This window comes from Nicotiana sylvestris, chromosome 9 (assembly GCF_000393655.2).
Source record: "Nicotiana sylvestris chromosome 9, ASM39365v2, whole genome shotgun sequence".
In the NCBI taxonomy this organism is placed as follows: Eukaryota; Viridiplantae; Streptophyta; class Magnoliopsida; order Solanales; family Solanaceae; genus Nicotiana; species Nicotiana sylvestris.
The window spans coordinates 77,566,934-77,594,805 of NC_091065.1; the positions used below are offsets into that span (position 1 = coordinate 77,566,934).

The 27,872-nt window shown below is 40.4% G+C and overlaps 3 protein-coding genes across 3 annotated transcripts; all 3 read right to left on the reverse strand.

Annotated features, from left to right (window-relative positions):
* Positions 1 to 10,394: 10,394 nt before the first annotated feature.
* On the reverse strand, positions 10,395 to 14,006 carry LOC138877804 (uncharacterized). The gene is made up of 2 exons (XM_070157443.1): positions 13,641 to 14,006; positions 10,395 to 10,502 (listed from the first exon to the last, which is right to left on the reverse strand). The coding sequence occupies exons 1-2, from the start codon at positions 14,004 to 14,006 to the stop codon at positions 10,395 to 10,397; spliced, it is 474 nt and encodes a 157-aa protein (XP_070013544.1).
* A 567-nt stretch (positions 14,007 to 14,573) lies between these two features.
* LOC138877805 (uncharacterized) lies at positions 14,574 to 15,173 on the reverse strand. Its single transcript, XM_070157445.1, has 2 exons — positions 14,949 to 15,173; positions 14,574 to 14,849 (listed from the first exon to the last, which is right to left on the reverse strand). The coding sequence occupies exons 1-2, from the start codon at positions 15,171 to 15,173 to the stop codon at positions 14,574 to 14,576; spliced, it is 501 nt and encodes a 166-aa protein (XP_070013546.1).
* Positions 15,174 to 15,479: 306 nt separating this feature from the next.
* LOC138877806 (uncharacterized) lies at positions 15,480 to 19,836 on the reverse strand. The gene is made up of 8 exons (XM_070157446.1): positions 19,471 to 19,836; positions 18,781 to 18,882; positions 18,460 to 18,666; positions 17,797 to 18,372; positions 17,453 to 17,695; positions 16,427 to 16,839; positions 15,919 to 16,292; positions 15,480 to 15,874 (listed from the first exon to the last, which is right to left on the reverse strand). The coding sequence occupies exons 1-8, from the start codon at positions 19,834 to 19,836 to the stop codon at positions 15,480 to 15,482; spliced, it is 2,676 nt and encodes an 891-aa protein (XP_070013547.1).
* Between the last annotated feature and the right edge of the window lie 8,036 nt (positions 19,837 to 27,872).

Genomic DNA, 27,872 nt, shown 5'->3' on the forward strand with positions numbered 1-27,872 from the left:
ACAAGGTAATTTTATCTCTTTTTATTTATTTCCTTCACTTCTACGGATTTAATGATTTTATCGGATAAGTACTATTTGCTGATACATGTTCATGCATTGTTGGATTTATACATGATACAATAATTTTCATTGTTTTAGATATATAATTATATTTTGTATATGGATATCTAATACTATATATAAATGGTGATTAAGATTATGTTGCGTGTTTCTTAGATTTTCTGTATTGACTAAATTAATTTGTTTATTACTTTCGGCACCTGTGTTGTAATATTTGACAAAAAATATACGTTCAACGCACGTACATAAAGACTAATATTATTATAAAAGTAGTAACCCCAAAAGTGAAAAGTCGAATTACCAAAATATCCCTCTAAATAACTTAGATATCCTATTATTATAAAAAGCTAACAAAAATACACGGTTGTTTGAAGGGATGTAACTCTTCACAAAAGCTACTAATAATGTTCATAATAGGGTATCTTTTTAAAAGTTGTTACTACCGTTTTTTTTTTTTTTTTTTTTTGTAATTAGAGAGTTAAATCTCTTATTTCACCAAAGGTTGACGAAACAATTATAGCCCTCATTGGAGGTGTCCCCTACAACTGTTATCTTATTATCGGAATTTATTCAAGCAAATTCCTTACTCTTCCATGGCCATGACACCAAATTATCAAGCAACAATAATATTAAGTGCAACTCTTGTTTGACTCAAAAGATATTAAAATCTTTTTGAACAAATCAATCAAAGAAGATGAAGGGGTAAATCTTAGTCAGACATAATAAATTCCAGATCAAAGAGCTAATAGTATGGATTGTATATAGGATGAAAAAGATATAGACGATCTTATTGAAATTCAATACTGTGACCCCCATCGATCGATGTGGGAGATAGCTTTACATGTTCTTCTGTAGATTACTTCTTTCCTTTCAAGATTACAAGAAGAGAACTTGGGAGAGAGAAAGGGGGGAGGGGCCTCTTTTAATCGAAGATTTTTCCCTACTATATATAGTCATGGGACCCTTGCCATTTACTTGGTCTGACGCTCTCTCGCCTCCAGTGTGTCTTGGTCATCCTTTTAGGCATTGCTTTCCGACTCGACGGGTGTCGGGAAAGGGATGTAGTGGGATATGTTATCTTTCCCTGCCCGGTTATTTAAGTGGGACGTTGATTAGTTCGGCCATGACGGTCATATTTTGACCAATACAGTTAGTCCCTCCGTCTGTCGGGGTCGTCCTCTGTCGAGCTCGGTAGACGGATCATGATTGCTACGAATTCGAGCGAAATCTGACTTCTGACTTCTCATTCCTTAGTTACATTACTTGGGTTTTAGGCGAGGTGGCGGCATTCCTTCGATACTCATGAACCGTTGCGGCAGTTTCGGAACCGAAACGCCGTTTGGCATCAAAGCATTATTTCGCGGTTACCGCCATTATGACACACGTTCCTGGGGAACTGAAACATTTCGTGCTCTATCAGGTTCGATTGGTGACTCTTGGGTTTCGTGTTCGGGGGATCTCTATCTCTTATAAATAGAAGGAACTTATCATTCGATTGACGCACTTCTTTACTTTTACTCGAAAGAATTCAGCAGATATACTTTCTTCCTGACACTCGAGTTTTCGTTTGACCTTTTGTTAACTGAAGATTTTCATCCTTTCTTTCCGTTGTTTTTTTGCCATATCTTCTGGACAAAATGGCTGATGATTCCTCTCGCATAGATCTCCCTGTCACAATTCCGGCACCAGAAAGTGCTGCTTAGACCATTGGAGGGGCATATGCAGTGGAAGACGAGGAGGTCCCGTCGATAGTTGAGATTTTGCCCCGCCCTAGGAGAGAATTGACCGACTTTAGTAGCCGCGCCGGGGCAGAGCCGGAGTCTGTCCCTTCTGTTATGAGAGAAGAAGACATTGCAGAGTTGAAAACCAGATGAGGGATCCCCGGCTACGTCGACATGCGGTCGGCGGAAGGAAACGACATAGTTCATTTTGACTGTCCTGGGTACTGTGTATTTTATGCCTACCCCTTCCTTATCGGATACACACTTCCTCTCCCCCTCCTGGTGGAAGACTTCGGGCATTTTTATGAGGTATGCCCCGCCCAACTTTTGCCATACCTGTACAAGTTGTTCCTTATGTTTCTCAAGTTTGCGGAACTCACCGGTCGTGAGATCACCTTGGATCACCTGCTCAGTATCTTCGCCCTCCAGCTTATCTGCAGCACGATGCTTCATATGCGTCCTCGGGGTTCGAAGAGTCTGGTGGTAAAAATGGACGACAGGACTAACTGTTGTTTTTATGAGAATTACTTCTATGTGCGGACTGAACACATTGTGGCGGATCCGATGGGGTTCCCTAAGAAATGGAACTTTTCTCATAAGTTTCATGTTTTTTGTCGGGGGTATATATGACCATTTTCCATTACAGCACTAAACCCTGTTCTGTTTTTGCAGCTGAGAAATTGCCCCCTCCACCTATCAAAAATATCCGTGAGTGGGTGAGCGCCATTCTTCCTCATACGGCGGGGGTCCGCACCTGGGCGGCTTTCTATGACAAGTACGGGCACATGCCTCTTTCTGGTAACATGTCATTTCTATTCGCCATTTTCTCTTTCCCCTTTTTGTATTTAATTCCTCACATGCTGTTTGTCGATGTCAAAGAGGGTGCGAAGAGAGAGGGCTCCTCCGTTTGCTTTCCGGCAGCCAGCCTCATCTGCTCGCCCTATCGTGGTACCCACTGCTCGACCTTCGTCGAGGGCTGTTTCAGTTGAGTCTGCGACCGTGGTTACTCCTGTGAGGGCCGCTTCTCAGGCTGATGTTCCGACCCTTGCCGTTCGCATGACGGGTGAATCTCCGCCTACTAGGGAAGAAGAGGGGCCATCAAAAAGACGGCGGGTGGAGTTTGAGACAGCGCCTCCAATAATGATTTATCTAGACGACTCTCCTTTGACAGGATATAGATAGGGGGTTGTTGCGGCTCCCCCCAAGGGGATGGAACCGGTCATTGCCTCAGCTCAATTGGATATTCCCACCATTGTCGGTGGTCAGCAACCTATCGTGGTGGAAGGTCAGATTTCCCGGGCCGCCGTTGTAGTTTCGGACGTACCCTCGTCCTCCGCAGTTATTCATGTTTCCTCTTCGGCTGTTGAAATAGGAAAAGCCGTGGTGGTCGACGACTATGAATCCGAACTGGACCTCGACCCTGATGATGTTAGGATGTTTGAGGAGGGTCTTACTCACTTGGTGGTTCGTGCGGGAGGTTCGGCCTGTATTCTTGAGATCCCTTCGGATGTCAATCTCTTGGGGAACATGGAGGACCTGGTGCCGCAATTCAGCATGCTATTCTCCGCAACCGAGAATGCTGCCCTTCGGACCGTTCCCGATGCTGACTTGATGGACGAGGTGGCCGCTATGGGCTTAAGGGTATGTTACACTTACTTTTGCTTTTCCCACGTCTTTCTTGATGATAGGATTCTAACCTGTCTTTTCATTTTTCAGACGTATATGGTGGAAGTGGAGAGCATTCACAGGTCCAACATTCGGGCCAAGATTTTCTTGAAGATGTTGGAGAAGTATCGTCGTTACCGCAACAAGTGTCGTGAGATACATGAGCGGCTGAAGGCAAACCTCAGTAGTCGGGCTCTTGGTGAGGAGTTGGAGAAACGGGACCAGGAATTAATGCAGGCTATCTGCAGCAAGAGTGTGCTTGAGGAACTTCGAATAAAGGATGATGAGCTCGAATTGGGCAAGGGAGTTTTCGTAGAGTGCGAGCATCTGCAGGAGAAATTGAGGTCAATGCAGTCGGAGATGGATCAGAACTTGATCAAGGTCGAGGCGATGAGCGCGGAATGGATAGGGAAATTGACTGAGCTGGAGAACAAGGTGGCTGGGTTGGAGAGCATCGAGAGTGCTTGGTTTGCGGCTTCGGCGAGGGCGGTGGATCTAGAGAACACCATCCGCGTCCTCCAGTCCGAGCAGAAGTCGGAGAGAGCGACGACTACCCTTGTGGAGGCAATGATTGAGGAGCGCATTAGCGAGATTGACCAAGAGGCATCGGTTCTAGGAGATCGAGTTGCATCACTGGAGGTAGAAAATGGGCGAATGTTGGCTCAGATTGAATTTTCCTCCACCGCCGTTCCCCGCCACATGCACGAGCTTTGGGTTTACGCCGATGCCAAGCGGGATATATAAAAGAGTTTGTGGGAGGCGGCTACTATGACTGAGGCTGCATATGAAGAGGCACGAGTGAAAGCGCGGGAGGCTTGCGTCAACTGTGGGTATGATGTGGCGATGCCAGAAGCCAATGGGGGCGGGGACGCCAAAGGAGAACTTCCCGGAGATGGCAGTGGAGAGGGTGGCGATGATGATGCAGAGTAGAGGGATAGTGATATTGATCTGTTTTCCGTTTGTTATTTTCTTACTAATTTTTCGTTCGTAGTCGATTGTCGTTGTTCCTTTCTTATTCTTTTTTTCCCTTTGTTTTTTAAGACTTGTTGACTTGGGTCTTATGTAATCCGCGACCATTTGCGCGAAGACTTTGTATAAAGGAGAATTTTGCTGTTATTTGTCTTGTATTCTACTCTTGCTTTCGTTTCGCGTGATTTCGGTGCGAGATAGATTCCCGCATAGTGAGTCCCGATCTTTTGCACATTCTGATGATCCTTGGCCTCCAGAATATTTCGCACTTTCTCATTGGCGATGGCTTATGGACTTAAAGGATGTTTGCCGAAACAGTAACCCGTCTTCATTCAGTCGAGGTCGAACTCTCCTCTTGGGTGAAGGACCTTGGCCTTAAAGGGTGTTATTTAGAACTTATCGAAATAGTAACCCGTCGTCGTTCGATCGAGGTCGAACTCTCCTTTTTAACGAAGGCCCTTGGCCTTAAAGGGTGTTATTTTGAACTTATCGAAATAGTAACCCGTCGTCTTTCGATCGAGGTTGAACTCTCCTTTCTGGTGAAGGACCTTGACCTTAAAGAGTGTTATTTTAAACTTATCGAAATAGTAACCCGTCGTCATTCGATCAAGGTCAAACGCTTATTTTTTGGCGAAGGCCCTTGGCCTTAAAGGGTTTTATTTCAAACTTATCGAAATAGTAACCCATCGTCATTCAATCGAGGTCGAACTCTCCTTTTTGGCGAAGGCCCTTGGCCTTAAACGGTGTTATTTCGAACTTATCAAAATAGTAACCCGTCGTCGTTCGATCGAGGTCGAACTCTTCTTTTTTGGTGAAGGCCCTTGGACTTAAAGGGTGTTATTTTGAACTTATCGGAATAGTAACTCGTCGTCGTTTGATCGAGGTTGAACTCTTCTTTTTTGGCGAAGTCCCTTGGCCTTAAAGGGTGTTATTTCGAACTTATCAAAATAGTAACCCATTGTCGTTCGATCGTGGTCGAACTCTTTTTTTTTGACGAAGGCCCTTGGCCTTAAAGGGTGTTATTTCGAACCTATCAAAATAGTAACCCGTTGTCGTTCGATCGAGGTCGAACTCTTCCTTTTTGGCGAAGTCCCTTGGCCTTAAAGGGTGTTATTTCGAACTTATCGAAATAGTAGCACGTCGTCGTTCGATCGAGGTCGAACTCTTCTTTTTTGGCGAAGACCCTTGTGTCACACCTCCTTTTACTACCCTCAGAAGGGATATAAGGGAGTTTTTTTCAATTTTAAGTGACAATCGAAATGGGATTTATTTATTTATTCAGAGTCGCCACTTGGGATAATTTATGGTGTCCCAAATCACTTTAGAATCCCAAATTGAGGAATTTGACTCTATTTACGGTCTGCGAACACAGAAATTCGGGTAAGGAATTCTGTTAACCCTGGAGAAGGTGTTAGGCATTCTCGAGTTCCGTGGTTTTAGCACGGTCGCTTTGATCATACTTGGCTTGGTAGTCTGTCTAATTACTGATTTTAGAACCTATGTGCATTTTCCTCTTTTAATTAAGAAATTATCTTGAAACGGGTCATGCGTACGTGTACCCATTTGTTTGGCGCATCAAAAATCATGTCACGCAAACGTGTACACAATTAATAACGCGTTATTATTATTAAGAAAGTTCGGCCGAAGTTGCGTGAACGCATACCCTGGTTTTTCTTTTAGAAATCGTAATCATGTCACGCGGACGTATCCACAATCACAAAGGTATATTTAACGAACCTAAAGCAACTACGAGCATTTGCCATCTTTATATCTAGGTTTTGAAATAGTAGCACGTCGTCGTTCGATCGAGGTCGAACTCTTCTTTTTTGGCGAAGACCCTTGTGTCACACCTCCTTTTACTACCCTCAGAAGGGATATAAGGGAGTTTTTTTCAATTTTAAGTGACAATCGAAATGGGATTTATTTATTTATTCAGAGTCGCCACTTGGGATAATTTATGGTGTCCCAAATCACTTTAGAATCCCGAATTGAGGAATTTGACTCTATTTACGGTCTGCGAACACAGAAATTCGGGTAAGGAATTCTGTTAACCCTGGAGAAGGTGTTAGGCATTCTCGAGTTCCGTGGTTTTAGCACGGTCGCTTTGATCATACTTGGCTTGGTAGTCTGTCTAATTACTGATTTTAGAACCTATGTGCATTTTCCTCTTTTAATTAAGAAATTATCTTGAAACGGGTCATGCGTACGTGTACCCATTTGTTTGGCGCATCAAAAATCATGTCACGCAAACGTGTACACAATTAATAACGCGTTATTATTATTAAGAAAGTTCGGCCGAAGTTGCGTGAACGCATACCCCGGTTTTTCTTTTAGAAATCGTAATCATGTCACGCGGACGTATCCACAATCACAAAGGTATATTTAACGAACCTAAAGCAACTACGAGCATTTGCCATCTTTATATCTAGGTTTTGAAATTAATACGAGAGCCATGAATGATTAAATGGAAGATGGCACACCCCAGATTATTAGAACTAAAATTAATTAGTAGCCTATGAAAGCCCATTTTATTTATTATGAAAGTTGGTACGAAGTTGCGCGAACGCATACCCCGAATTTGTTTTTAGAAATGTAATTATGTCACGCGAACGTGTACACAATCACAATTGTATTTTAAACATGCCTAAAGGCTTTCCAACAGATATTTATTCTAATATCTAATCGTAGTCTTGTGAGGGCCATAGATGATTCGATGAAGGTGGCACACCTCAACCATTTTAGGAGTCATATTTAAACTGGGCCTAAGGACGCTTACAATTTACAAATGATTCAAATTCAATATAGTTGCACGTTATGAGCGTGAGTAAGCCACAGGTTATTTCAGTGAAATGGGCCATCATACAAGCTCTTTGGCCATTGAGGTCAGGCGACCAAATTTACTGAGAAGACAAGAGAATTGGGCCTTAGAGGCAAGCCCAGAATGGAAAAGAAGGGTGGGTTGAGACAACACAAGCCTGGTTTGGGCCTGGTGATCTTCCTTGGGCCAATTAACAGGCTAGGCCATTTCAAGGGAGGCCATTAAACACCCTTACCCTTTGGGCTGCCCTGTTCTGCAACTTTTTGACTATTAATGGCCTTGAGGGGTTCCAACACTATTAAACTAAATCAATTTATCAAAGTAAAAGATGTGCATTATCTAATTTAGATGCAAACATGCAGAAAATTGAAAGCACTATACAATTAATGAGCTACAGGCTCCATCCACTTGAACATTGAAATTACTACCAGTTGTTGTTGAGTTTATACATAGTAATTCTAACAGTAGGGATACCTAGACATCAAGTATTACAAGGACACAATAGCCCCTGAGTTCATTCAAATTTTTTTAAAACCAAAATTCAAAACAACGAAATCATTAATGAAGGTTAACCTGGAACTTAACATCACTAGGACTGAACCAATTCAATCAGAATCCAACAAGTAATGTTACTCATCCAAATTAAATCCACAATATGACAATACAAACACCCAAGGACTTGACAGAAAGAGTTTAAACCAAGCTGAAACCAAAATAACAAATGAAAGTCCAAATACAACCCCAAGATAAATTGTACTGTCCATGGCATGAATAAATACAATGAATCATGTAGTAAAACATAATTTAAGGCAAAACAAGGATAAGTTTTCAATAACACAAGTTGATATTCAGCCAAGCTAAGGTTTACATCTCCAACATACTTCAGATTTGGTCTTCATATATCAATAAGATCCAAAGAAGTACCTGGGTATCAAAATAAACCAAAAAAATGAAGATTTCAGTAGTAGCAGCAGAGTAAGTAAATCAGCAGATCAAACACAGCAGTGTTCAGCTCCTTAGACCATTTTTAACCCAGATAAACAGGAATTCCTTGAAGCTTTTGAATTCTGACTAACAATCAAGACTAAAGAGCTAAAATAAGACCAATTTCGACCCAAATGATGCAGGAATTTTTAATATTTTTCAGAGTAGGAATGCCTGCCCAAAATGAAGGGAAAGAGGTCTTCATATAGGCATGCCTAAGGCATCCCTAGCCTAGCTAACCATTTCCCCTTTTGCCCCTTGCATTCTTGGTTGATTTACCCCTTTTAACCCTTCAAAATATCTGAAACCCCCCTTATTTTAACAAACCAGCTCTAAACTTATCCTCTAGAAGCTTCCTAAATGATTCCCTACCCTCAAATACCTAAAATACCCTTGCAATTTACATTCGAAAAATCAACATGGGTCAAATTTGACCCAAGACCCCAAGCCAAAAACCTGGGCTTGTCTGGCCCAACAGGACTGAACCAATCAACCCAAAAGAAAACTTAGGCATCAGACTCTGAGTGGTAATGTTAAGACTTACTGATTTCAATTAACAAACGATATCAATTAAATTGTGACTGACCTTGAATTAAGACATGCTTAAAATGTATCAATGATTAACTAATTCGAACAAACTGGATAACAACAACTAATCAGGGCAAATAAATAACACAAACAAATTCAGATGAACAACTTTAAAATTGAAAGAAGAAACCATAAAACAAACGGAACAAAAGCAAACCATAGAAAACCAAAGAGAATGAATGATGCATTGGCTAAGTCCAAAGATTATTCCTTCATTACTTTTTTCGGTTAGAAGAAGAGGAACATGAAGAAACTGATTAAAGAAAGGTGGAAGAAAAGGAAAGAAAATAGAAGGAGAATCACAGAAATGGGTAGAGGAAAAAACAAGAGAAAATACCTAGTGATTAACTTGAAGAAACTCCGGCTGCTTCGATTTAAACCCAAAACTAATGTTAGTCGCATGTTCTTTGTCAAGAAAAAATGACCAACATCAATTTCACGTTAAATCAGCCCTGGGACTTGAAGGCTTGACTCTTAACTTTGCACGCCACAGATCCGAAGTCAGGTTAAATTTGGGGCTTTAGGGTTTCGGGGTGTTGATTTTAGATCTAAAATTCGAGAAGATTGAGAGGGATTTCAAGGGACATGGTTTGGGTATTGTGAGAGAGGAGGTTACATGGATTCTAGGGTGTAATTTTGGGGCGAATTGGGGCTATGTCGCCGACGGAGATGGTGGGGAACTTTAGGGCGGCGCTAGGGTTTTCAGTATCTGAGCATAGAGACGAGGAATGAAGGGGGAGTGTAATGGGGAGGGGGGCGTTTGGTTCCGACACATAAATACCAAAGGGAGCCTTTGTTCCCAACCATTTGATCAATGGAGATCAACTGTTGGGATTCTAAAGGGGGAAACAGTGTCGTTCTATTAACGGGGGAAACCGGACCGGGTTGGGGCAGAGAATTTGGACGGGTTAGTAAGAATTGGGCCAGGGATTGTTTGGGTCTAAGGAATTGGGCCTCAATTAAACAGCCCCCTTTTCTTTAATTCTCTTTTCTTTCCTTTTCTTTTTTTTGTTCAATTTCCTTTTTTCCTATTTTAATTAATTAAAACTCCTAAAAATAATTAATCTGAAAAAAAGACTAAGCTGACCAACTATTAAAATATTTATGAAAATTAATTATTCCTAAATCAAAAGCGAAATTACAAATTTAAAACTAAAAGGCTAGAAATGCAAAAGTAAGCCAATTTTTGTGATTTTCATTTTTTAATAAAGCAACTAATTTACTAATTAATCTTAAACTGTAAAAATAAATCCTAAATGAAAATGCATGCTATTTTTGACATTTTCATGATTTTTAACAGAAATAAACATGCACAGAAATGGAAACAATTAACACAAATTCTCACAAAATCCTATAAAATTGCAAATAATGGAATATTTTTATTTTCTTGAATTTTATAGGAGTAATCCACATAGCGCAAAAATCACGTGCTCACAGCTACCCCTCTTTGCTCGAAAACATGAAGAGTTTTCGTGCAAATATAAAGGGAGCGGATACGAGCGATTTTTGCCCGTTTGAATACTTTGTGGGAAGCATTTTTTGAAATATTTGACCGCACCCTGCTTCCGGGGTTGCCTACATATCCTTGGCTATAAAGGAATCGGGTCAGTGTAGTTCAGAAAGTTTCGGTAGCTAGTACTACCAGGAAGCTGTGATTTCACTGTTGTTGCTGCTGCTGGTACTCCTTGCTGAACCCCCTTATTACACCAAGACAAAATAAAAGAAGCTAGACTATACTTATGATCTATGAATTACAAGAATCCTATCTACACTTCTTCAAACTTTATCTTGCAGTTTCTGTTGCTCTGTTGACTTGTACTCTCTAGTTGAGCTTCCTTTGTTGCTGACTTGAATTGTATTCTGAGGTGCTTTCCCTTTGTTCTCCAGGTGGGTGCCTGATTGCTGAACTTGAACCGTCTCCCTTTGAACATTGCTGCTTCCCTTTGTTCTTCAGGTGGGCGCCTGATTACCAACACTTGAATTGCTTTCCATTTGTTCTCCAGGTGGGCGCCTGATTACCAACACTTGAATTACTTTCCCTTTGTTCTCCAGGTGGGCGTCTGATTTCCAAAACTTGAATTGCTTTCCCTTTGTTCTCTAGGTGGTCGCCTGATTTCCAACACTTGAACTGCTTTCCCTTTGTTCTCCAGGTGGGCTCCTGATTTCCAGCACTTGAATTACTTTCCCTTTGTTCTCCAGGTGGGCGCCTGATTACCAACACTTGAATTACTTTCCCTTTGTTCTCCAGATGGGTGCCTGATTACCAATATTTGAACTGCTTTCCCTTTGTTCTCCAAGTGGGCGCCTGATTACCAACACTTGAATTACTTTCCCTTTGTTCTCTAGGTGGGCGCCTGATTCCAACACTTGAACTGCTTTCCCTTTGTTCTCCAGGTGGGTGCCTGATTTCCAAAACTTGAACCATCTTCTCTTGAACTTGTGTCATCTTCCCTTGTTTCTCTAGGTGGGCGCCTGATTGCTGAACCTGAAACTTTCCCCTTCTTGCAACTACTTTTCTTTGAACTGCCTTCCCTAGTTTCTCCAGGTGGGTGCCTAATTGCTTGAACACGAACTGCTTTCTATTCTTGAAACTCGTGTTGTCCTCCCTGGTTCTTCAGGTGGGCACCTGATTTCAACAAAAACAGACAAAACAAAAGAAATTTTTCTACCCCAGTTTGATATTGGGAACATTTGTGAGTGTTAACCGACGCTTGTTATTAGAAAATCCCAAAGAATTTAAAAGCTAGCTCCCATTATCCATGAGGGTCCTGAAAACTCCCGATTAAATATCATCTTAAGAATGACAACTTTAAAGCTAAATTATATTTCTTAAAGGTATGACTTTCGCTAAATCTTGTTATCTATGAAGGTCTTAAAACTAAATCCCATTATCTAGGAGAGTCCTGAAAATTTTCAATTGAGTCTCGTCCTAAGAATGAAAACTTCCAAACCAACTTATATTTCCTTAAAGTAGAGTTTATGCTAGATCTTGTTACTCATGAATGTTTTGAATTTTAACTAAGTCCCATTGTCCAGGAGGGTCCTGAGAATTTACGGTCGAACCTGTCCGGTACTTGCTTTCCTTACGGAGGGTTTCTCCGAAACAAATGAAATTTTCTGCCCCTGTTTCAATCAAAGAAAAATCTTGTCAGCTTAAAAATGTGGTGGTTAGTTTGCGACATTCTTGCTGAAGGTGGCCTTTTCACTGTCGTGCTTTACTTTGACTGTCTGCCTTGAATTGGCCAAGAATTGTTTGACTTCTGACTGAACTTTAACCACAGGACCCTGAATGACCCGAATGTTCTACACTCAACCCGTCGTTTTACATTTCTGACCTTCTAATTTGAACCTTTGTATCTTCAACAAAATTCCCAAACCATTCGACCGCTTGAACTTTCATTAACACTTTACTTTCATTTTTGCATCATGCTATTTCTGGCATGCTTTGGCCGCACTTTGCTTTGTGCAATTTGGCAGTTGGTAGTAAGTTTTGAAATCCTTTCTTTTGCTTAGCAAGTTAAACATTGAAAGAGCTCTAGAAGGGTAAACCCAAAAGGAATTGAAATGCAATGACTTCGAGAGTTATGAATAGAGAAGAAAAATCAAAACAGTAGGACTGTTTGAGGAAGTAAAGAAAAAAAGGACTTATCTGAGTGAAGCTGCTGACACCAATGATCATGACATACACTTTGGATTAAACAACCTAGTCCATTCAGTCAATCCTCTTTCAGTCTTTACACTTTAATGCCTGGGGTTCCCATAATCCGATTCTTTTGCAAATTTAACGGCCTTATTCGGCTTGCGGTGCCCTGAAGGGTTTTCACCAACAAACCTTTCTCATTTATTTATCTCTCAACTCACCGTCGCCTTACGGTGCCCGTGAGGGTTTTCACCAATAAGACTCTCATTTTTCATTTTTCCTGCTTAGACAGGAGTGTTGCCCCTGATATGAATCACACCTCTGCTTGCTCGACTTGGCACCTCTCAAAGACTAATTGGAAGGTCTTTCTTTGGACCGTAATGTGAGCTTTTGGATAGGGTTAGAAAGAAAGGGTATCACAAAGGCTCAAAACAACTTGAATGAGTTCAAAATTATAACTTTTGGAATCAGATTTCTTACAACAACCACAACTTTTTGCCCCAGTTTCTTTTCTTGGGGACTTTTGGATTTTTATTTTGATGGGACCGAACTGTGAGGCTGCCTATGTATCCTTAAAAGGAATCTGGTCGAACGTAGTTCATGTCATAGGTATTGCTTTGTTGTTGTTACTTTTCTCTTTCCCTTTTCTTTGTCTCTTTTTCCTTTTCTCTTCTCTTCTTTTTTTCTTTCTTTTCTCTCTCTTTTTCTTTTTCCTTTATTTTCTTTTCTTTTTTTTTTACTCTTTTCCATTCTTTTCTCTTCTTTTTTTCTTCTTTGCTCATCTTTTGTGTTCATGTTCCTGAATTTTGCTACTGATTCCAAAAGAGGGGTATGAAAGGAAATAAATAAGGCTCAAAGGGGTAACAAAGGATAAAGTTTTTAGATAGCAGAATAAAATGTCTTCGTCATTCCAATCTTCAAATATGCCAAGTACAAACAACAATTAGACGAATTAAAGAAATCATATATAATATCTTTTGACTGCGTCAGAATTGATAGCCATGTCTACACATTTGCCTTCTATGTCTGTTAAATATAAAGCACCATTGGACAATACTCTTGTTACGATGAACGAACCTTGCCAATTTGGGGCGAACTTGCCTTTTGCTTCAGCCTGATGTGGAATGATGCGTTTCAATACCTGCTGACCCACTTCAAACTTCCGGGGATGCACCTTCTTGTTGTATGCTCTTGCCATTCTCTTTTGATACAACTGGCCATGACACACTACTGCCAATCTTTTCTCATCAATCAAATTCAATTGCTCCAGATGGGTTTTGAGCCACTCATCATCATCAATTTCGGCTTCAGGAACAATCCAAAGGGATGTAATTTCAACTTCCGCGAGTATCACTACTTTTGTACCATATACCAACAAATAAGGAGTTGCACCTACTGAAATGCAAACAGTAGTGTGATAAACCAACAATGTAAATGGCAACTTTTCATGCCATTGCCTGGAACCCTGCACCATTTTCCGAAGTATCTTCTTTATGTTCTTGTTGGCTTCTTCAACTGCTCTATTCGCCTTGAGGTGGTATGGGGTGGAATTGCGACGCATAATCTTAAACTATTGGCACAGTTCTTTCATCAGATGACTGTTAAGATTAGCCCCATTATCTGTTATAATCACCTTTGGGATCCCGAACCGACAAATGACATTTGAATGAACCAAATCGACCACTGCCTTCTTGGTCACAGATTTGAAAGTTTTATCTTCAACCCACTTAGTGAAATAATCAATGGCCACCAGAATGAACCTGTGCCCATTGGATGCTGGTGGCTCAAATGGTCCGATGACATCCATACCCCAAGCAACAAAGGACCATGGTGCAGACATTGTGTGCAATTCAAATAGCGGAGAATGAATCAAATCTCCGTGTACTTGTCATTGATGACACTTACGCACAAAATTGATACAATCTCGCTCCATGGCGAGCCAATAATAACCTGCTCAAATAATTTTCTTTGCCATAACATACCCACTCATAAGCAGCCCGCAAACTCCGGAATGTACTTCGGTCATGATAGTCGTGGCTTGTCTAGCATCTATGCACCTCAATAACCCAAGATCGGGAGTTCTTTTGTACAAAACTGCTTTGCTAAAGAAAAATCCGCTTGCCAAACATCAAATTGTTCTCTTCTGATCACTTGTGGCTTGTATCGGATATACCTCCATTTTGATGTACTCCCTGATGTCGTGGAACCACGGCTCACCATCAAGTTCTTCTTCCACCATGTTATAGTAGGCATGTTGATCGCGAACTTGAATATGCAAAGGGTTAACATAAGACTTATCTGGATGATGTAATATCGACGCCAGAGTAGCCAAAGCGTTAACAACCTCATTGTGGATCCTAGGGATATGCTTGAACTCCACTGATCTGAACCGCTGATAGAGATCCTACAGATATTGATGATACGGTATGAGTTTCAAATCTTGAGTCTCCCGTTCTCCCTAAATCTGGTGCACTAACAGATCCGAATCTCCCAACACCAGTACTTCTTGGACTCTCATGTCCACAGCTAGCCTTAAACCCAAAATGCACACTTCGTATTCGGCCATGTTGTTGGTACAATAAATACGAAGCTGAGCTGTGATAGGATAGTGGTGCTTTGTTTCAGAAATAAGTACAGCTCCTATTCCAATGCCTTTTATGTTAGCGGCCCCATTAAAGAAGAATTTCCAACCGGGCTTTTCATGCTTCTCGACCTCGTTGATATGCATTACCTCTTCATCAGGAAAGTAAGTCCTCAAAGGTTCATATTCTTCATCCACCGGGTTCTCGGCCAAATGATCGGCCAATTCTTGGGCTTTTATCGTCGTCCGAGTCACATATACGATGTCAAACTCCGTAAGCAAAATCTGCCATTTTACGAGCCTTCATGTGGGCGTAGGCTTCTAAAATATATACTTTAGGGGATTCAGGCGAGAGATGAGGTAAGTGGTGTAGGATGACAAATAATGCTTCAGCTTCTGTGCTACCCAAGTCAGGGCGCAACATGTCCTCTCAAGGGGAGTATACTTAACCTCCTAAGATGTGAATTTCTTGCTGAGATAGTAGATGGCTTGCTCTTTCTTGCCAGTAATGTCATGCTGATCCAATACACAACCATATGAATTATCCAGGATTGTCAAATAAAGAATCAAAAGTCTTTCGGGTTCCGGCAGGACCAACACAGGCGGGTTCGACAAATACTCTTTAATCTTATCAAATGCTTCCTGGCACTCATCAGTCCATTTGACTACAACATCCTTCTTTAGCAGCTTAAAGATGGGCTCACAAGTTGTCGTGAGCTGAGCAATAAACCTGCTGATGTAGTTCATCCTCCCTAACACACTCATCACCTCGGTCTTGTTCTTTGGCGGTGGCAATTCCTGGATAGCTTTGATTTTTGACGGATCCAACTCAATGCCTCGCTGACTAACTATGAACCCCAATAGTTTCCCAGATGGAACACCAAATGCACACTTTGCAGGGTTGACTTAAGATTGTACTCGCGGAGCCTCTGAAAAAACTTTCTCAAATCCCTGACGTGGTTGGACTGCTTCATGGACTTTATGATCACATCATCCACGTAAACCTCAATCTCCTTGTGTATCATGTCATGGAATATGGTTTCCATTGCCCTCATGTAAGTTTCCCCAGCATTTTTCAAACAAGGCATGACTCGGTAGCAATATGATCCCCATGACGTGATGAATGCCGCCTTTTCCGCATCTTCCTCATCCATTAAAATCTGATGATACCCGGCATAGCAGTCCACAAAAGAGCCACTCTCATGTTTGGCACAATTGTCAATCAGAATGTGGATATTTGGCAGTGGAAATTGTCCTTTGGACTTGCTGTGTTGAGATCACGGTAGTCAACACACACTGTGGTCTTACCATATTTCTTTGGCACAGACACAACATTGGCTAACCACGTGGGATATCGCGTGACTTGAATGACCTTTGCATCAAGTTGCTTCGTGACTTACTCTTTAATCTTCACACTCATGTTAGTTTTGAACTTTCTCAACTTCTTCTTAACGGGAGAGAATGTTGGATCAATTGGCAATTTGTGGACCACCAAATTGGTAATCAAACCTGGCATGTAATCATACGACCATGCAAAAATATCATTATACTCGAACAATGCTTTAATTATTTCTTTCCTTATTTGCGGTTCAATATGGACACTTATCTTAGTTTCTCTAACATTATCTGGGTCCCCTAGATTGATTGCTTCTATATCATTCAGGTTAGTCTTGGGTTCTTCTTCAAAATGACTTAGTTCCTTACTAATCTCTTCAAAGGCCTCATCCTCGTCATAATCTGATTCATCATCACACTCTATTTCTTGGATTATTATTTCAGAATTAGATTGACTTTTAAAACATGACTGAAGATTCTTCATGCATGTCACGTCATGTCATTGAAGCCAGCATAAAAAGAACTGTACAAAGAAGAAAAGAAAATAAAAAACAAGAACTATCAAGAATGATGGAAAAGGAAAATTGCATTTCATTGAAAATAAAGGATAACAGGGTTTGTACATTAACAAATGAAAAATAAAAATCTGGGTCACAACCCTGGAATGACCCAGATAGAAAGGAAAACAAAACAAACTACCAAGACTCCTTCTAGGTAGGGAGATGAGTAGCCTTCCAATTGTTAAGCTTTACATTCGGCCCGACGAACTGCATGTCCGTTTTACTAGAACCTTCTCCAACTTCCACCATGTTTACATCATCAAACAACCTCTGGAACCTTTCAATTAACTCTCATCAATGTCAACCATAGAACTTGGAACTGTTGTCACTGGGCGTTCCCTGGGACCGGGCTTGACAAAAGACCTGGAGAGACACGGGATAGGCTTCGAAGTGCCCACGCCTTCTGTTTCAACCTTTTAGCCATTTTCACATCTGCCGCTGTAAGTTTGAATCCAAGACCGAATGTACCCAAATTTTCAGGTAGGGACACTGGTTGTATGATACCCTGCAAGGATGCACCCAGACCTTTACCTGGCACAAGGCCATTTTCAGTATTTCAGAGGCCACCATGATGGATGCAGAGGCTCTCTTTGGAGTTGGAACACATTTCCCTTTTGGAACTTTCTCGACCGGCACTGTTTCAAACACTTGATAGACCCAAGGCCTTTTCTCATCTTCAGCCTCAATGAACGGGACATAGGCATCACTGTGAGCACATAAATTATCCTTACCATGCATGACGATCTCTTGTCTATCCCATTCGAACTTGACCATCTGATGCAGAGTGGATGAGATTGCTTTGGTGGCATGAATCCAAGGTCGACATCCAAGGTCGACCCTAACATCAAATTGTAAGAGATAGTTGCGTCTAGTACCTGGAACTCCATGGTGAATTCCACCGGTCCTATTGTCAATTCAAGCACTATATCACCAACCGAGTCTTTTTCTCCACCATCAAAACCTCGGACGCATATGTTGTTCTTGTGAATCCTCTCATCATCAACTTTTAACTTGTTCAGAGTAGAGAGAGGGCAGATGTTTGCACTGGAAACATGGTCAACTAACACCCTGGTGACCGCAGAATCTTCACATTTTCCCGTAAGGTAGAGAGCTTTGTTGTGTTCGGTACCTTCCACAGGCAACTCGTCATCAGAGAAGGTGACCATGTTCACCTTAAATATTTTGTTAGCGATCTTTTCCAGATGGTTCACTGAAATTTTGTCGGGGACATGAGATTTGTTCAGAATTTTCATCAGGGCCCGACGATGCTCGTCTGAATTCATCAGTAATGATAGCAAGGAAATCTGAGCAGGCGTCTTTCTCAACTGCTCCACGATGGAGTAATCTTGTACCTTCATTTTCCTCAAGAACTCCTCCGCTTCTTCTTCAGTGAATGCTTTCTTTACTAGAACTGGGTTATCTCTGGATGTTTTAGCTTTCCTTAACTCTTCCTAGGAAAAGCATCTCCCTGAACGAGTTAATCCCTGAGCCTCATTGACTTCTTCTTTCACTTCTTTTCCCTTATAGGTCACTATCACCCGTTTATAGTTCCATGGGATAGCCTTGGTGCTGATTACTGGTAGCTGGGTTACAGGCTTGATGATGACAGGATCCGTATGGGCACCCTCTATAATTATGATAGGTTTATTTGCCACTCCTGGCACAACTACTTTTGACTTTTGTTGCTTTGCTGCAACATCACTTGGGGATCTTTCTTGACTACCACAAATGGTTCGCCGTTTGTCCTGCTCAACTTGTTCACTGATCCTTCAACCGTTGTTTTTTTAACTAGCTTGACCTCACTAGACTGAATCATCATGACGGTTTGTGAAGGCTTTTTGGGCTCCCCCCTTGTGTACTATCTCAATCATATTTGTTTCCTCATCAGTTAGCAATGGGTTCTGGTTAATGGTAGGTGCCTCTAGAGTCTGGACTTCAATCCGGTTTGTGTCAATGAGCTCCTGGATGACATTTTTCAAATGCTAGCACTTCTCCGTATCATGCCCCAGAGTACTAGAATAATATTCACATCTTAAGGAGTAGTCAAGATTCTTTAGAGAAAGGTTGGGCAATTTTGACTCAATTGGCCTCAGCATATCCAACTGCCTCAATCTATGGAATAAACTGGTATAAGACTCCCCCAATGGGGTGAAATTTTTCTTCCACTGTGACCTCTCATTTTTGAATGCTGGGTAGGTGTTTAGCGGGGTTGGGGCACGCCATTGTGAGTAGGCAGGAGATTGAGTATATGTCTGGGCGTGGTGGACAAAAATATGAGGGTCTGGGGACGAGAAGTAGTGTTGGGGTGGATTATATGGGGTTTGGGTGTAAGCTTGGTGATGGGGTCAAGGCTGGGTATAATGGTGTGACGGGCCCCTAGGTCCAAACCACGATCCTAAATCAACTGTTGCCACATCTTTTTTCTTCTTCTTTCCAATCATTCCTCTAGTACCGTTCTGAATGGCTTGGGTAGTTGCTTTGATAGCCGAGTAGCTCATGATTTTGCTTAATTTAAGCCCTTCTTCCACCATGCCACCCATCTTCACTACCTCGTTGAAAGACTTGCCTATAACCGATATCAGATGGCCAAAATAGGTAGGCTCCAAAGCCTGTAGAAAGTACTCCACCATTTCGCTCTCCTCCATCGGGGGATTAACTCTTGCCACTTGTTCTCTCCAGCAAAAATCATATTCTATGAAACTTTTACTAGGCTTCTTCTCAATCTTAGTCAAAGACAAACGATCTGGAACAATCTCGATGTTGTACTGGAAATGACGAGTAAATGCTTGGGCCAAATCATCCCATGTGTACCATCTATTGTGATCTTGACGAGTGTACCACTTCAATGTCGCGTCACTCACACTTTGGCTAAAGTACGCCATCAATAACTCATCTTTCCCACCGGCTCCTCTCATTTTACTGTATAATCCCCTCAAATAGGCCACCGGGTCTCCGTGCCTGCCATACTAATCAAACTTTGGCATCTTAAACCCCGCCGACAACTGAACATTGGGGAATAGACACAAATCCTTGTAGGCCACGCTCACCTGGCCTCCCAATCCCTGCATGTTTCTGAATGATTGTTCCAGGATTCTTACCTTCCTGAACATCTCCTCTTGCTCTGGGTTTTTAGGTGGTTTCTCAGTCTCAACTGGGAGGTCAAAACGAGGAGTGTAGGAGTAATGTTCTGGGGCCTTGAGGGTAGGATCTGGGGGATAGTATTGGTTATCTTGGGTCTGGAATATGGGCTCACTGGAGGATCGATGGAGTGTAGCGGGTGGGGGTGCCACGAAAACAGGGGTGGCTGGTGGAGGGAGGTATAGGATTGGTTTGGGTGGTGGTGCTTGTGGGGTTTGGGAAGTAGTGCCTTGGTAGTGGTGGTAAATGTGGAAACCTGGAGATGAATCAACAGTGGGAGGTTTGGTAAATGGGGGAAACCTGGAGATGAATCAATAGTGGGAGGTTCTTGGGATTGAGCTAACGGCGGGACGAAAGCAGGGTTGGCGGGGTATGATGGTGGTGGATGCCCTTTTACCTATGCCTGGTACATCTCTGCCATCTGGTGTTTCAACTTATATAACGCCTCTTTCAGATTAACATCAGACTCTTCACCCTCTATTGACGGATCAATAACACTTGCATCCAGTTCTTGGTTAGCCATGATCAACTTGTCTTTGGACCTGGTGTTGTACGGGTGAGTTGCTAGAATACCAAACAAACTAACCACCTGTCTGAACTTGATGACAACAAGCAAACTTGTTAGCGATTAAGGGCTTAAGAGAGAGGCAACCGCACGTTGGGAATGCAATGCACCTAAGCAGCTAAACATTTCTATTATGCATTTGAACGACTGCTTGCGTCATCCCGAATTTCACTAATTTACAATATCACTTTCTTCTCCTCTTTTTTTCATTCCTGCTTTTCCTTGCTTGACTCTTGTTTTTATCCTTTATTCTCTCATTTTCCTTTCTTGTTTTACCATTTTTCTTTCCCACAACTTTCTTGTTTTTCTTTCCTTTTTTTTCTTCTTTTCTTTTCATTTCAAAGTTATGATCGAATCCTATGGGTATTTCCTACATATCATGACGCCGCATGAATCAGACCAAGCGTAGTTCTGGGAACATGTGCAAAATAAATAATAAAAAAAACATTTTTGGGGTTTTTAAATTTCATAAAACAAAATAAAATAAAACATCTTGATTACGACAACTTCCCCTACAGATTTAAACATAAAGACTAACAGACTCGATGAGTGGACCGACAACTTCAAAAGAAAATTGAAAATACAGACTCGAAATAAACTAAAAATTGACAATACAGACAAAAACAGACTCGAACAAACAAAGTCAAGAATACATAAGTGCTTCAACTGTTGCTCCAGTTAGCCTGGCTGCAGGCCTTTGCGCCATGTCTTCTTGGAGGCAAAACAAGTCATCCATGATCTGTCGGACAAAAATCATAATTGAGGCGAAGAACATTGACCTGGTCATATCTTCACACTCATTGCATTTCATCACAATGTAGTCCACAATTCTTCTAACCCTTTCCTTGATAATACCCTTCTCCTGTAGCAACCGTCCGATCTGCTGAGATCTGGCATCCAAAACTTGTTTGACTGCATGGTTTTGCTCTTGAAGCTACTGAAGGTCTTTCTCTAGTTGCACCATCAGGGCATAACAGTGCTCCCTTTCTGCTTTGAAGTCTCTCGCCTGCTTGGCCATTTCATTTCAAGGACATTGACCTTTTTCTTTATACTCACTATTCCCCTGTCATACTTCTCCTTCAGTTGCTAAACGAAACTGGCCCGTCCCTTCGCATTTTTAGCTAACTTCACTCGGGCATTTGCTAGCTCTACTTCAGTCTTTTGCAAATCATCCTCATAGTCACACACTTTTTGTGTAAGGCTGTAGATGAGCTTTTCATCTTTTCTGCTCCTGCCCGGGTTCTCGGTTGCTATTCTCATTTTTCGAACTTGGGCTCGGAGAGCTTCATTCTCGTGGGGCAACTTTCTTCTTTCACCTTCGGCTTCTTGTACTTGGAGATCATTGTTGAATTCCATGTTTCTCAGCTTCTCTTTCAAGGCGTGAATCTCGGCTTGAGATTTCTTCTCCTTTTCTCCCCAAGCCAACCTTTCTTGGATTTTGTCGTCAAAAGCTTGAACATGAGGTCTCTTGGTAGGCCTCTCAGGCTCAGGCTTAGGCTCGGGCTCAGGCTCTGGCTCGTTGCTTACACAAGACCTTTTCTCAAACCATGCAAAAAAATTTGGATCCACTTCCCCCTTTGCAACATCTAGTACCTGGGTGACATTCTTCAGATACCGACAGTCATTCCAATCCTGCTGAACTAAAGCCTCAGGCAATGCAGCTTCTGGATGTAGATCAATGACCTGGGTGGTTAGGTCTTCATCTTCAGGCACAATCTAATATCTTCCTAACTGCCTAAAGACCCTCTACGATGCATATGGCTGGATACTCCTCACACCCATCAACCTCAGGTAACCCCTGGTAGCCGTCATATATATGGCTTCCGTCATCGGGAGCCATCCTATAGTCCACTCGACCTGACTTGCTTTGAGAGCCTTCAAGTGGGAGACCTAAGCTTCAAACTTTTCTGGCACGCTGTAGTCTTTAAACCTCTCCTCATAACTCTCAATGAAGTTATCCGGGCTTGAGCCATAACTCATGAATTTGGGGTGCTGGCGGAGGTGCTCGATTAACCACATTTGTAGAAGAATATTGCAACCTTCAAAGAATTGAGCCCCAGCTATGCATAATGTCAATGCTCGATAAATATCTGCCAGTACTAACGGAACATGGGTATGATCCTTCTTGGTAGTGAGGATTTGTGCAATTTTGACCATACGAGTATCCATTGTCCCTTCCTTATTTGGAAAAACCATGATTTCCAAAAATGCCGCAATAAAAGCGAACCGGCGATGAATTTGCCAAAGGCCCTTATCTTGTTTGTTGCTCAACCCCTTTTCATCCGTTCGAACCCAGCTGAGTGCCCGAACCTGAAGTACAAGAAGTGGAACGAACAACACCCTTTGCTTACATGGGCCTTCTTCACCTGTTTACTGATATTCAGGAGGTCAAAGAACTTGTGCACTGAAGGAGCTCTTGGAAATATGAGTTGTTGCTTCCTCAAATCCCCGCACAAACTCAATGTACCCGGTGTGAGCACGTGATTTTTGCCTTACGAAAACTACTCCAAAATAAATCAAAAATAAAATAAATTTCTTTTACTGTGCAATTTTTGAATTTGCGTGGTGTTTGTTAAATATTTGTCTTATATCCGTAAATATTTACGTTGTCATAATAAAATGAAAAATAAAATAAAATACATGTTGCATGCATATCTAGGATTTAATTATGCATTGATTCAAAATAAAATCACAAAAATATGCATTTTGTTCTATTTTAAATATTCCACTGTGTGATTAATGTTTTGTCTGTATGTTGAATAGTTGTTATAAAGTGATTAATATTGTTTAGAAGTTAAAATTGTTTTATAATTAAAATTAGAAATTTAAATTAGAAAAATGAAAAATAAAAAATATCGGACCTGGATTAAAATCCAGGCCCAAAACCAAGTTACCCCCCCAGCCCAATCCAGGCAACCCAGGACCGGTCCAATTCAAGGCCAAGAGCAAACGACGACGTTTGGTCACATTTTATCAAGGACCGTTGGATCAAAACCAACCAACGGCTGAGATCCTACGAACCTAACCCATAATCTTTACCCGACCCTTTGACCCGATCCAGCCTGACCCCGAATTTCAACCAAACGACAACGTTTGGTTAAGTGGATTGATCTCAACCGTGCATCTTAATTGATCTGACGAATGAGATCAATCCACCCCACCCCTATATAAGGCCCAAACCCCTACCCCGGCCCCTAACTGAACACCCCCCTCCTCTCTACTGTTCATCATCCCTTCCGAAACCAAACCCCTAACCCTAAGCGCCCTTATTCCCCACCGCCTGAAACCCGGCGGCATCAACGCCGCCGGTCACCACCTTAACACCCCAGAACCCCCTGAACATCCTCTATCCAGATATGTTAGCCACTTGGCTCGAATCTCCCTGAAGGTTCTCGAATCTTCATTTGAAGATTCGTGCCAAACTCAGATCTAAACCAAACAGCCCTTAGTTAACACCATAGCATCCCCTAGCCTGCCTCGTTATGGATCTAGTTTTGGTTTGGTTCGAATCCCCTCAGAACTCTTCGAATCTTCTTTTGAAGGTTCGAATCAAAAATGAACTCAATCAGATCCCTTTCAAATTAACACCAAATCACCCCTAGGCTTCCCTCACCCTTGTGTCGTCTTTTGTTCCCTTCGAATCTACCCGGAAATGTTCGGATTTAAAATCCAAGATCTGAAACCCTAAATTTCCAATCTTGGAATCTTTTTCAATTCAAATGAAGGATTGAGGTTTAATCGACCTTAGTCAAAGTATTTTCAGTTGAAAATACTTCGACTAAGGTCTGTTTGATTTCAAAAAAAAAAATCCGAATCCAAGTGGAGTTCTAGTCTGAATAAATTTGAAGGTTCAGAGGTATTTTTCTATTTCTTTTGTGTATTCTACGTGTATTTTTGTTTGTTTTAATAACCTGTTAATTTTCATATTTTTGTTTGATTAATTCTGTCATTTTTGTCTCATACCCGTATGTCTGATCAAATAAATGAATTGTTTCTGTTGGTTATGATTATTTACAATGTGTGTAATCGACTCGATTAAATTCGTCGATTAGTTATATTATGAATTCTCGTTTATGATAATACTGATTGAAATAATCTGCTTCTATAGACTGTTTGTTGACAATTGTTGTAGATAATCAGTTTAAATTAATACTCGTCAGTTAAATCACCCTTGTTTACATTTCAATGAGTCTGTCAAAATGAATGCTGTGTATATGTTGATTTCTGAGCATTGGGTTCCAGGGCATTGTCAGTATATTGACAATGCTCCTGTATTTGTTTGCTTTTTAGTTCAGTTTTGAATTTCAGTTGAAATAATCCTGCATGTTCTGTGTAATGTTAGTGTGTTTTATTCAGGTTCAGTATTCAATTGAGAATCCTCTGTTTAAATTCAATTCTTGTGAATAAATGTGATATACTGTCTCAAATCATAGGATTGGTTATAGCTGTGAGATTTTTTCGTATAAAGACAGTAAAAAACAGTAGGTCAGGGGCATTTCTGGGAATGAAACAGTAAAAACAGTGTGTTAGTGCTAGTGTATTATAATGAAATGTTAGTGGCTATAGTTTAAGATAATAATGGGGAACAAGGGATAATGGGGCTGCTTAAAATCAGGATAAGATCATTTAAAGTATTCAAAAGCAATTTTTAATGGAACTTCCTGATTTTAAAAGAAGAAGGGGGTCCAAGAAGCACTAAAAGGAAATAGGACAGACCTGTATAAGTACAGGGACTGGAAATTTGAAAAGGGATCAGATTTTAAGAGGGAATTTGGAGAGAGAAATCAGTTTTCAGACAGAGATTTTAGAGATCAGTTTTCAGAGAGATTTAAGGAGATTTAGATCAGATTTTGAGAGAGATTTTAAGAAAAAATACACCTAGAGTGAGATAAAAAGAAAGAGAATCAAGCAGAAAATCAGAAATGAAAATCTGAAGAGGAAGAAGAAACAGAAAAGAAACCAAAAGAGAACATTCACACATACACACACAATCTGACACAGATACAACAGCAGAAACAGAAAAATCAGAAATAGGAATTTGAAACAGAAAAGAAACTGAAATCTGAAATATTGTTCTTTCGTTGAATCTGTTCGGATTTATTTGATTCCATTGTTCAGTTAAAATCTGAAGTTTCTTTAAAAATACTGTTACTGTGCATCTGGGTTCTTCGGGTCTTATTATTGCTCAAATCTGTGGAAGTACTGATATTCTGCCAGTATTTTGTTACTGCTGCAACTACTGAAATTTACTTCTTCTACCTTCATTTCCAGGTACTTATCTCTTAAATTCTATGTTGGAAAGAGATTCAGCATGACAAATCAATGAAGCTTGAATTGCAATTCTATTTTTCCATTTATCTAAGTTTGTTATTATAAATTTCAGTTTTGTTTCATGTTGTTTAATATAGTAGTATGCTTGACATGTTAATTATCAGCTGATCATTCTCTTTTGAAATTCATATAAAGTGTTGTAATAATATTATCTATTCCAGAATTTCATTAAAGTATAGTTATGATTGAATTGTCAAGATAGGGAATATGGCATGAAGTTGGCTATTAATTAAGTTTTACGACATTGTTAGGAGGTATAAAGTATTCTGGGAATATCAAGAAAATGCGTGGTTAGTGTATTTCGATTATTTGGTTGTGGATTAAGGCTAGATGATGATTGGTTGCATTTTATCCATATATGGCGTAATAGTGATTATGGTTAACATCAATAGTCGAAAGTGGCATTAGTATATTCCGCTATGTTTGCAAACGTCAAAATATGACGAATAATGTTGTATGCAATATCATCTTATTAAGTCAATTATGTAGATTTGTTCTCTCTCTTAATAACAAATGGCCTGGGAATTTTACAATGCGAATGTTAGTGTTTAGCAATGATTCACATAAATTGAGAATCAAATCGGTTAGATTATATATATACCTTATGTTCAACCATAAGCAGAATTAACAAAATAATTAGGCCTATTAGATTAAAAGCAAGTATATGAGAATAAGATGAGATGTACAAGCACAAATTGCAACACTTTATATCAATGGTAATTAGAAATAGAATTTGCACTAAATAAATAATGAAAAATTGTTCAAAAATACTTCTTCCCTTCATAAATCATTTTTGTTAGTTTCATATACAATTCATTCTTTGGCATATATATATGTTGTATTTGCTAAAAATCATATTTTTATTCTTTTCTTTGAATTTGAATAGTTGGGATGAATATAATTTATACTCGGAAATTATAATCGACGGGCAACATTTAATAAATTGTGAATTCTTTTAAAAGAATTTAAAGGCATCCCTTAAATGTGAATTTCTCAGGAATTTCATATAAAATGTGTAGATATAATAAACAATTCGTGGAAAACCCATAATACCATTAAGAATATTTGGCGTAATTAGGGATACGTTCGCGTAACCTGATTATATTGATAAAAGCAATTCGAATTATGCGTACGCGCAATTTCGAGCGAATATTTAATAAAAGGGATTTCTTCGAGGATGTAAAAATAATTTCATATAACCCGGGATGTGCAGTTCACTGTTTAAATATAAGGGTGGTGACGTTCTTAATTCTATTTTAAATCACGAACATATGAATTTGTAATAAAGGATATAATATGATCAATTATATTGTGTACACGTATGCGTGACATGATCCCCGTAATTATGAAAGGTATATAATACGAATATACGTACGCGTAATTCGTTTATATAATTGTAAACAATAAGTAAAAGCGGTAGTAAAATCATGCAATAAAAACGTATTTAGTAAAAATCAAGATAATTAAGCCAATAATAAAAACAGTTGAGCGACCGTGCTAGAACCACGGAATTCGGAAATGCCTAACACCTTCTTCCGGATTAACAGAATTCCTTACTCAGGATTTCTGGTTCGCAGAATAATAAACAGAGTCATATTCTCCTCGATTCAGGGATTAAAACCGGTGACTTGGGACGCCTTAAAATTCCCAGGTGGCGACTCTGAAATAATTAAATAAATCCCGTTTCGACTGTCCTTCAATTGGAGAAAACTCCCCATGCGCCCCGCGGGCGCGGTAAAAAGGAGGTGCAACAGCTCTGGCGACTCTGCTGGGGACTATTAAAACCCAGAATCTCCGGTTTAGGGTTTAAAGAATTCAAGCTTAAAATAATTGTTATAGTTGGCTTTATTTATTATCTGATTTTTTTACATGATATATGCCCAATGTGCTAAATGACACTTTTACCGCTTTAATATT